Source organism: Gekko japonicus, unplaced genomic scaffold (genome assembly GCF_001447785.1).
Source record: "Gekko japonicus isolate JY-2015 unplaced genomic scaffold, Gekko_japonicus_V1.1 scaffold3716, whole genome shotgun sequence".
Taxonomy (NCBI): Eukaryota; Metazoa; Chordata; class Lepidosauria; order Squamata; family Gekkonidae; genus Gekko; species Gekko japonicus.
Window position 1 is genome coordinate 63588 of NW_015167651.1, and position 11405 is coordinate 74992.

General features: G+C 48.6%; 1 protein-coding gene across 1 annotated transcript in view; it reads left to right on the forward strand.

Annotated features, from left to right (window-relative positions):
* The window catches only part of LOC107112891 (coiled-coil and C2 domain-containing protein 2A-like), a gene marked incomplete at its 3' end in the record, with an annotated part of 80019 nt that overhangs the window by 12498 nt on the left and 56116 nt on the right, over positions 1–11405 (forward strand). Inside the window, exon 3 of the mRNA XM_015414094.1 lies at positions 421–605. Within this exon, the coding sequence (XP_015269580.1) occupies positions 421–605 (185 nt within the window). The remainder of the gene's footprint in view (positions 1–420; positions 606–11405) is intronic.

An 11405-nucleotide genomic window follows, 5' to 3' on the forward strand; every position in this document is an offset into this window, starting at 1 on the left:
GCGTGGCCTCGTCTCGCCCCCCCCCCGGCATCCCCGCCCGATTGAGGTGCTGGTGGGGGAAGCCGGCCAGGCTCGCCTCTCTCCCTGCAATGGGCGCGAGGCCGGCCGGGCGCAGGGCGCCATCCACTTCCCGCCCCCCCGGGGAAGCAGTCCACACTCCCCCCCCATGGGGTCGAGGCCTCAGCGGGTCAAGGCTCATCCCTCTCCCTGCAATGGGCGGCAGCTTGGCCGGCCGGCTGTGGGCCCGCATCTCCTTCCCTGGACCCATCTCCTTGGCCCTCCCTCCGCGCACTCGAGGCCCCGGTGGGCCAAGCCGCCTGGCCTCATCTGTCCCCGCCACGGGGCGACAATATAGGCTGGGCCTGGCTCCCCGGCTGGCCTCAGGCACAGTGGCATGGTGCCATCTCCCCTCATCCGCAGACCGCACGGGGGAGGCGCAAGGGAACGGGCCGCTGCCGCCTCCCCGCTTGGCCACCCCAGTGCCCTTCCAGGCGGCTGGGCAAGGCCAGTGCGTGTCGGCCTGGGCCTCCTCTTGGCGGGTGGCGGCTCCTGGCTGCCGCAGCTCAGCAGCGTTGGCATGGCCCCACGTGGGGCCTGCAGGCCAAGTGAGGGTGTCTGGCCAGTGGAGCACCCGGCCCGGGCAGCGGCTCGAAGGAAACTGAGGGCAAAAGGGTGGTCGCTGCCTCCGTGGGTGGGAGGGCACCCACACAGGCAGCAGCACAGCGAATGGAGAGAGACGCCCCCTGTGAGTGACACACCAGAGCGCCAACCAATTCCGGAGCATGTGGAATGTTCTAGAGAAGTGCCACCACCACTCGGCTTTTATTTATAAGGGAGATATTCCTTTCGGCAGGGATCCCCAGTGTGGTGCCTGCAGGTGCAATGGCGCGCACCAACATCTTCACTGGTGCCCACCAGGGACGTAGGTGGGGCTTCTGCCCAGGAAAGTCTTCCGATTGGCCATTGGAGGTTTAATTGGCTGTGCAGGTTGTTGTTTTTTTAAGTGTTGCTTTGACAGCAGCTGCCACCGCTACATGAGGCTCTTCACTGCGGGACTGAAGGTAAGCTGTGGCGGTCATTTTGTGGCTAGCTCCACCTCCCGCAGCAGCCATTTTGTGACACCCATTTTGTGGCTGATCGAGCGCTCACCACACTGTGCCAGAATCCCAAAGGCTCCTGCAGGCCGAAAAAGACTGGGGACCCCTGACTTACAGCTTATATGGGCTCCTGCAAGGGCTCCCCCCCTGTTTTTTCTCTCAAGAGGGAAATTAAGTTTTCAGTCTGTATACTGAAAAATCATGAACTTTTAAACGCTTTTAAATTAATTTTGTCTAAGAGGTTCTGGAACTTTGTTGCCTGGAACTTTGTTCCCCCAGAAAAAAATCCCTGGCTCCTGTTAAACCTCATGTTGGACTCTTTTTTGAAAGCCTTGCGTTACGATACATAACAGAGTTTCCCTAGCATCTGTTTCCAAACTAACTCTCCAAGTCCTTACATTGTAATACGTTAAAATATTTTTACCTCGATTTGCAAGGCAGACCTTAAGAGCAGGTGTTCACTCCCTATATAACACTCGCACAAAACTAAACGAAGTGTAGCACCGCAAATTATTTTAACCACACCTATGATTAAAAATAAAACCATGGGCTATACGAACATGGAAAGATTGATCTCTCCCTTCAGTTTTTATGTACTGGGTCATTGCAGTAATGGAAAAGTGAGCTCAGCTTCCTTGGGTTCCCCCTCATGGATTATGTGTTTATTTCAACCGCTGAATAATGTTGGCATACGTGTCTGAAAACAAATAATATTCTGATAGTTCTTCTTGTGGGTTTTACGCAAGAGAGGCCGGACTACATCTGGGGCATCCGTCATGCCATTCCATGCTCAGATTCAGGGGGAAGAAAGAGGATCAAAGAGGGCAGAAAGATGGGCAGAAACTCTGGTGTGGAGGTGGGACAGGATCAGGTTGCTGAAGGGGGAAAGGTAGTGGTTAAGTGTGCGGACTCTAATCTGGGAGAACTGGGTTTGATTCCCCACTCCTCCACTTGCAGCTGCTGGATGACCTTGGGCAAGCCATAGTTCCGGCACAGCTGTTCTTAAAAAAGAGCAGTTTCTGTCAGAGCTCTCTCAGCCCCACCTACCTCACAGGTGTTATGGGGAGGGGAAGGGAAAGGAGTTTGTAAGCCGCTCTGAGACACCTTTGGGTAGTGAAGGGCCATGGGGTATAAATCCAATCTCTTCTCTTCTCTTCTCTTCTCTTCTCTTCTCTTCTAAGGCCTCCACGTTAAGAGTCAGTAAACCTTTGAATCCCAGTGCCAGGAGGCAATGTCAGGGGAAGCTGTTGTCTTTTTACTGGCCCTCTGGAGTAACTGCTTAACAGAAGAATATAAGGACATAAGAGAAGCCAGGTTGGATCAGGCCAATAGCCCATCCAGTCCAACACTCTGTATCATACAGTGGCCAAAACCCAGGTGCCATTGGAGGTCCACCAGTGGAGCCAGAACTCCAGAAGCCCTCCCACTGTTGCCTCCCAAGCACCAAGCATATATCTGTATCACTGCCCCAAACAGAGTCTTCCATCTATACCTTGCAGCTAATAGCCCCTACTCCATATGTTTCTCCAGTCCCCTCTTGAAGCTTATGCTTGTAGCCACCGCCACTTCCTGTGGCAGTGAATTCCATTTGTTAATTGCTCTTTGGGTGAAGAAGGACTTCATTTTATATGTTCTAAGCCTACCACTCATTAACGTCAAGGAGTGCCCATGAGTTCTTCTTTCTCGACCTCCTCCATCCCATGCATAATCTTATAAGCCTCTGTCATGTCACCCCTCAATTGTCATTTCTCCAAGGCCAGGGCAGGAGGCTTCACAGTCACGGGGACTTGGCCAACCCATTGACAAGGGAGAAGGCATTTCTAGCCTTCAGGGCAAGGAGGTCACAGGGACAGCTACCTGAAGCCATAGAAGGAGAGACCCTTCCTGTCCTAATGCTGGCCTCAGGGTACCCCAGGCCAAGGGGGCCTCAGGAGTCCTGCAAGACAGTTCCACAGAAGCTGAGCTGAAAGGACCAAGTGTGGGAAAAAAAAAAAGATCTCTCTCGCCCTGCTTTCCTCAGTTCTCAGTTCCTCAGATGACCAGTTCCACAGACAAAAAAGAAAAGAATCCGCCTCAGGCTTTCCTTGTGTGATATTGCCTCGGATGCAAGAAGATGGATGCAACAACCCCCACCCACAGGTAATGATCTTCACAGCAGCACGGTTCTTGGAGCCCCCCCCCAAAGTTGGGTTTATACCCCGTCAAACTAGCTTGAGTGAGAGGACACCAGTGTCCCCTTCGCATCAGGGTGCCCTACACTCAAGACTGCTACTGAGAACCACTGTGGTCTCCAGACAAATATCCCTTCTGAGGCCCTCTCCCCTCTCTGAGACTGCCCCCCAAGCCCCACCCCCAAGCCCCACCCACCCCTCTCCCTCCCTGCTAAAAGATTTAAAGGGCCCTCCAGCTGACCGGCAGGGAGCACGCGCCCCGCCGACCAGCTGATGCCCTTTACATCTTTTAGCAGGGAAGGAGAGGGGGTGGCCATGGCTTGGGGGCGGGGCTTCCCCAGTGGCCAGCTGGCCGGGGGCGGATTTGAGACCCCAGGAGGAAACCCCTCCTGGACCTGGGGACTGGCAGCCCTATCTGAGCGGGGGAGGAGGAGGAGGAGATTGGATTTATACCTTGCTCTTCAGTTGGAGTCTCAGAGCGTCTTGCAACCTCCTTCCATTCTTCTCCCCACAACAGACACCCTGTGAGGTAGGTGGGGCTGAGAGAGCTCTGAGAGAACTGGCTGCATGTGGGGGAGTGGAGGAGCCCTCCCCCTGTTCTCCAGATTGGAGTCGGCTGCTCTTAACCACTACATCAAGCTGGCGTTACCTGGAGGTCTGGGGGTGGAGCCTGAGCAGGACGGGGCTTGGAGAGGGACTTCAGCTTGGTACAAGGCTATAGAGTCCACCCTCCAAAGCAACCATTTTCTCCAGGGGAACTGATCTTGATTACCTGGAGATCAACTGTAATATCTAGAGAGCTTCAGCCAACACCTGGAGTTCTCACCCCTCCCTGTGAAACAACCAGCTTAGACGTCTACTATGAAACAGGCTTGAAAACTGTTTTCAAACTGTTTCCTAGTTATTAGAGATAGGTGAAGGTAAGGAGCAGAAATGGGTCAGATTTGAGAATTAGGTCAATAACAACATAGGGCGATTTGGGATCTTCTCTAGAGTTACTGGAAAAGACCTTAAATCAATTAAAGGACCCAGACATTCAGCACTAGAAGCCTGGAGTAAATGGCAGCCCACATGGTTAAGAAGGAACTCTAGATGGGCACCAATAGAGTCCATCTATAGCGAAATAAGCGAAAATAAATGGTGGCAGTTGCTAAGATCTAAAGGGTATTATAGATTGGGAGACATGTTTAGGCAAGGCAATCTAAAACCGGTATATGAAATAGTCGAAGAAATAGGTAAGCAACATTGGCTTAAAATAACAGCACTCCATAGTATGGTAAAAAAGATTAACGATAAAGAAGAAATCTGGTCAGAGGAACCAATAGAAGAAATATACAAAGGGATGCAAAAGTAAAAACAAGGACTAGCAGGGAAAATTTACAGGAAAATGATATCAGATAAAGATAAGACAATAACCTATTTACAAAAAAACTTTGATGAAAGAAGGTCAGATAACAGAAAATACGGCAAACAAAATTATGAAGGGAATAGAGGAAATTAAAGTGGTTAAATTTAATGAAATGGAGTATACATTTTTCACAAAATGGTACAGAACACCAGCGCAGTTGGCAAATATGTTCCCAGGAGCGAGCCCCATGTGTTGGCACTGTAATCAGGGTAAGGGCTGGTTTTCCCACATGTGGTGGGAATGCCCAGAGACTAGAGCTTTTTGGACAAAAATTTTACAAATTATAGGGAAAATATGTAAAGTTTCATTGACCATAAACTTTAATCTAATGCTAATGGGTACAATTGGGAACCCAGCAGTAAGTAAGGAGAATCAAGCTACATTTAAAGCTATGATAATAGCAAGTAAAGCAGTGATTGCTCTGGGCTGGAAGGACAAGAGTAAATGGACAGTAGAAATCTGGCATAATTATTTGTTTGATTTTATACAGTCGGACATAATCGCGAAGCTGAGCCGGAGGACCATATGGGCAGAAAAGACCACAGAAATCAGAATGAAATGGAAGACCTACCTAGAATGGATACTAACAGAAGGAAGAAAAGACATTCAGTGCAAGATTCGGACTTTGTGCCCGTGGCTGGGATGAAAGGACTAGTGAACTGGAATAGCAAGGGAAGGGCGGGGGGAGGGGGAGGGTTTATAAAGCGATATGTAATGTATGGGACAAAAGTTAACATGTAATACACATAAAATGTTACATCAAAAATAAAGATTTTTTTAAAAAAATGTTTTCCTTTGCTTGTGTTCTTTGGATCCAGCGTGCCATTTTGTGCCTTGGCTATGCAAGCGCTTATTAAGTAACACGAATCTCAGTTCTTCATTCCTTTGGTATGGTATAGTGCTCAGACCGTTTCTGGACAGGAGCGACACCATGACAGACAGACCTTCTCCTTAGAGGAGACAGAGCATTTTGTGGTGGGAAGAGAGGAAGAGGCTCCTGGAGGTGCCGACCTCCACAAAACAAAGCAGACTCATTCATTTTGGTCCTAATAGATTTATCGCTTGAGACATGTTTAATATGCAACATGAGTTTATCAATGTTTTACAGGGGAATTTGTGTGAATCCATATGTGGCAACTGCAGCTTAATGCAGAAGCGTCCATTTCATTTTTATAAATCTCTCCTAGATGGTGATAAATCTAGCTCAATAAACCATTTATCTGAACTCCTGGGTGATAAATATGGCTCGAAAAGCCATCAATCTGAGTCACTGGGTCATATATCACCCACTGAACCACATCTGCCCTGTCTCCCCTAATAGTTACATCTTTCCATTTGAGCAATTTATATTTGTCAAGTAACAGTTGATCGCTTGTGGTTCAAAACTTAGCATGTCGGACATTGACTCAAGGAAGCACACACTTTTCCACGGCACGTCTGCCACATCTGACGTCTAGAGGTATCTCTCTTGTACACCTACACTCCAGGGAGTCCCAGACGTTTGTGGGATGTTCTGCAGTGTGTCATTATAGCTCCTTGAGACACTCTTAATTTCTGACATTCAATTACAAGCAGAAAGGTACCAGCTGGATATTGGGATTTCTTTTTTACAGTAAGAGTCACGGTTGCCCGGTCTTACCTGGCTGTTGGTGTGTGTGTGTGTGGGGGGGGGGTCCAGTCTTGTTCTGGGAGTCTTCTCAGCCCCGCTCCCAAAGACCCCCATCCCACCCGATGTGCCTGGCACCCAGCACATTGCGCTGGGCACATCGGGTGGGATGGGGTTCTTCAGGGGCGGGGCTCCAGCTGGTCAATTGGGAGCCCCAAATTTGGGGGAACCCTGCCCCCATGGGAGGGACGGCAACCCCAGTAAGAGTCGTTCAGCTGTGGAATGGGCTGCCTGGGGGGGGGGGTTGGCGAGCTTCCCCCTCACTGGCGGTCTTCAAGCAGTGGCTGGACGAACAATTGCCAGGGATACTCTGGGCTGATCCTGCATTGAGCAGGTGACTGGACTGGATGGCCCCTCCCAGCTATATGATCCCATGACTTGCCATGGTCATACACAGAAGTAAAGTGGGGCTTAGAGATTCAATTAAAATCAGGGCCTAACCAGAAATGTAATTCAATATATTTATTAGTTTCATTATTGTACTGCTTGATAGTGTTTTTTCTGCCATGGAGTGCAATCCGGCCCACTATATTAAAGGCGCGTATAAATCTCACTCTGCACAAATGGTTGCAATGAGTGGTGCATTGGCTCGCGGCAGAGGCTTCAACCGTCAAGGCGATTAGAAAAAAAAATCTTATTAAAAAACATTTGAATGTATTTTGCTCTTACATACATAACATAAGAACATAAGAGAAGCCAACGTTGGATCAGGCCAGTGGCCCATCCAGTCCAACACTCTTTGTCACACAGTGGCCAGAAATACCAGGTGCCATCAGGGGGTCCAGCAGTGGGGCCAGGACACCAGAAGCCCTCCCACTGTTGCCCACAATTCTTACTTATTAAATTGGTGTGCAGCCTTGTCCTTAAAAATGCCCATAGCAGAGTAGATTGCATAAAAGAAAGGAGAATCTGTCACAAAAGAGAAGAAACCCATATTTAGTGAAGCCCCTTCCTCCAGTGGCATTTCTGTACAAGCTGAACCAAAAAAAAATTCCATTCACGTGCAGAGGCAAAAATGTGAGCGGGGCAACTCATTCACTATTTCTGGGGGTGGGTGGCTCAACCCCCAGGGGTGTCTGTGAGTATACACGCAGTGTGTTCAGAATACCAGAAGATAGACTGGGGACAGTTTTCTCTACATCCGTCTTGCCAATTGTAATGAAGACCATTTAGGGATGTGAGTAAGACACAGGGAGGGGGGAACAAACCTGACCCAAAAACTGGAATCAAGGACCACAAGTGATGCCAGCCTCCAGACGGGACCTGGGGATCCCCCAGAATTACACCTCCTCTCCATACTACAGAGATCAGTTCCCCTGGAGAAAATGGAGGGTGGACTCTGTGGCCTTGTACCACACTGAGGTCCCGATCTTCCCCAGGCTCCATCCCCAAATTTCCAGGAGTTTCCCAACCTGGATCTGGCTACCCTACCCCACCCCCACCCCCCACTGGTGGCCTAAGCCCCTTTCACAACACATATGCAGCCTGTGTCAAACTGCATATGTGATACAGGCAGAACAAATGTTTAGCGGGCTGAGTGGGCACATTGATTGGCTAAGGGGCATTTGGGGGATTTCCTATTCCCAGTATATTGTTGGGACTGAGTGTTGTGGAAATGATGGCATTCCAGGACTTGACAGCCAGCAAGGTGGACTGAGGTGATTGCCTAGGGCAGGGATGTCGAACTCATTTATTATGAGGGCCGGATCTGACATAAATGAGACCTTGTTGGGCCGGGCCACGTGTGTCATAAAATGTAATGCCAGGTAGCAGAGATATAAACTTTATAAAGGAAACAAAAACAAGGATTTTTTTATTTAAAATAAAAACAAGCTTAAAACATTAGCTCTGTAAGCTGCAAACCTACTTTTGATTTATTGACATTCACCACAGAAATCTCATGCTCAGACTTCTGAGTCTAGGACCCAGGTGAAAACATGAAATGGCTGAGCGATTAAGAGAGTCTGGCGAAGCAAGCTACGATGACATTATTTCAGTCTCTAAAGACATTGACCACTTTCCCGGAACATGGAGTTGGTGTCATGGTGAGTGATAGTCAGAAGAGCCACAGTTGGCTCCTAAACCACTGAGCTTCATTGTTCCAGAACAGCCCATAAATAGGGTTACCTGTTATTTATTTACTTGTTCCGACAAGCACTGATATAGACGCCTGAGCAGCAGAAAGCCCCACCTGCACAGCTGGAAAACCATGTTAGGTTTCCACCTGAAAGTGCACAAGCCATTGAAGAGTAAAAGGAGGGAATCTTGTCCATAAGAAATAGGAGGCTGGTAACTTAACTGTCTTTAAAACAAAGTGAAACTAAAATCAGTTGGCACCTAAAGAATGTAAGAACATCAGAAGAGCCCTGCTAGATCAGACCAGGGGTCCATCTAGTCCAGCACCCTGTCTCATGCAGAGGCCAACCAGTTTCTCTGGAGGTCCAACAACAGGGCATAGAAGCTTGATGTTGCCTCCTGGCACTGGCCTTCAGAGGCTGATATGAGGGTTCCCTTTAGTCACCATGGCTAATATTCACTGATAAACCTATCCTCTATGAAGCAGTCTGTCCCCTTTTAAAACTGTCTATGCTTGTGGCCATCACTACATCCTCTGGCAGCGAATTTTAATCACTCGCTGTGTAAAGGAGTGTTTCCTTTTGTCCACCCTGAGCCTACTGCCCATCAGCTTCCTTGGATGCCCTCGAGGACTAGTATTTTGGGAGAAGGATAAAAAGTTCTCTTTGACCGCTCCCTCCACTTCGTGCATAATTTTATAAACCTCTATCTGACCCTTAAGACGAGGGAAATTTGATCTCTGTTCTTCAGAAGACACACGCATTATCCACGTATCTGAAAAAGTGAAGGCTGACTCACAAAAGCTTATGTTGGGGGGGAAACTTGGTTAATCTTAGTTGCTGGTGTGCCACTTGGTTTCTGTTTGCTGCAATGGAATAACATGACTACTTTTTGATTATAGATTCAGAAGTGTGCAGCATGCCCACGGAAGCTTATACCCAGAATTAAACTTTGGTCTTAAAGGCGCCACTGACACTGTTTTGAATGTCTTTAAACATCTCGCTCAGATGATAAGTGGTATGAAACACTTGCATCTCATATTATATAGACAGAAATGTACCTGATATCTTGTCAGCTTCGTTGCTGCAGTTCTGAAGCATTTCTCTAAGGTCTTCTGTCTCTTTAAACCAGGCCTCAGCAGCCTCCCTTAGCAACTGGTGTTGCTAAGATGAGTGTTTGTTAAACCAAGCTACAGCCGCATAGAAAACCCAGTCGTGCCACAAGCTTGCCTTCTCCTTTGCAAAATATCCTCATTCTGTTTTTTAATTCAAGAATCCCAGTTTCTGCTATCAAACGGCTATCAAAGGATTTTTTCTAAGCTTTATTTTAAGCCAACAAGTTAAGGTATGAATAGCCATGTTTATTTTCTTAATCTTTGTGATGTGCGCCTTAAATCCATTGCAGACTGTTCTATAAAAGGGTGTTCCGTTGTCTTTGGAAGGATGATGTCACTTTCGCTTTGCTCTCAGTTTCTAACACAGATCAGAGATCAGGTCATACATTTATTTTAAAAATGCCTTCTTGTTCAAAGAAGTATTTTCCCCCCTGAGACTTCTACTGCAAATATGTGGGGGAGGTTAAAAATGCCAAATATACTTGATACTTTCCCCTGTCTAATATTTTAGGACTTGGACGGGAGGCCACCAAGGAAATACAGGGTCACAACGCAGAGGGAGGGGGTGGCAAACCACCTCTGGACGGTCTCTTGTCTGTGCCTTGATGGCAATTTCAGCCCCGCCACCATACGATGGGCTTCAGCCACCTTTGTTCCCCAGGGGACTCTTGGAGCAGGGCACTTGAAACGACCTTTCCCAAGTTCTGTCCAGGATGGACCACCACGGACATCCCCTTTCCTGAGGTCTGCCCTATGGGAGGATCTCCCATAATTATAACTGAATCTCTGGAGGACAGAGATCAGTTCCCCTGGATGGAAGGGCTGCTCTGGAGGGTGGGATGTATGGCCTTTACATGCTCTACTATACTCCCTCCCCTTCACAAATTCTACCCTCCCTTTGCTTCGCCCCCGGATCTCTAGGAATCTCCCAACCCAGACTTGGTGGTAACCAGACCTTTCCTGCTGCAGCCTGGGGGATTCAGCTTCTGGCACAAGCGAGGGGATCCGAGCGGAGGCATTTACAGTGTCGCCTGAAGGAAAGTGCTGTGGAGAATGTATTTCTTTTTAACGACAGTGGATTAATTTTGCTTTGAACTGTTTTTAAAGAATTCCCTCCAGAAATGGCAACACTCTTGTGTTGTTGTAAAAAAAAAATACAGCACAAACCAGGGTCAAGAATTACTGCTCTAAACAGAGCATTGTGAGGGATGCCTGCTCCCAGGCGCTGGTGCACATGGAAATGCACGCACATGGAAACCATGGGCCCAAGGAGGCCAGCGGCTGGGAGTTCCGTATCATAGCTTAAGTTCTCAGAGTTTTTTCTCTTTGAAACACTTGATGTACAGGGCCCCAATTCGGATCAGGACAGTGGTGTGTGTGTGTGCGAGGAGGCTGTTCAGCGTTATCCCATGTCAAGTTGCCAGCCTCCTGGTGAAACCTGGCTATCTCCCACTATTACAACTGATCTCCAGATGACCAAGATGAAGACAATGGCTGCTTTGGAGGGGGGTGGACTCTCTGGCATTACACCCTGCTGAGGTCCCTCCCCTCCCCAAACCCCACCCTTCCCCAGGCCCAAATCTCCCGGTATTTCCCAGCCCAGAGCTGGCAACCCTGCTCCCGTGTCACTTTCCCACTTGACAGGGGTCATTCCGTAGAAAAAGAGGTGCAGGAGCTCATTAGCATAACTCATTAGCATAACTTATTTGCATGTGCCACACCCCCTGATATCACCGGAAGTGTGTCAGAAGGCAACACCCACCGCTCAGGCTCCACTGGACTGTTTTTGGTTTGCTAGCTATTGGGGGGGGGGACACGCAGATCTGTCCTCGCAGAGGAGGGAGGGCCTGTACCTGAATACACATTGGGCTTA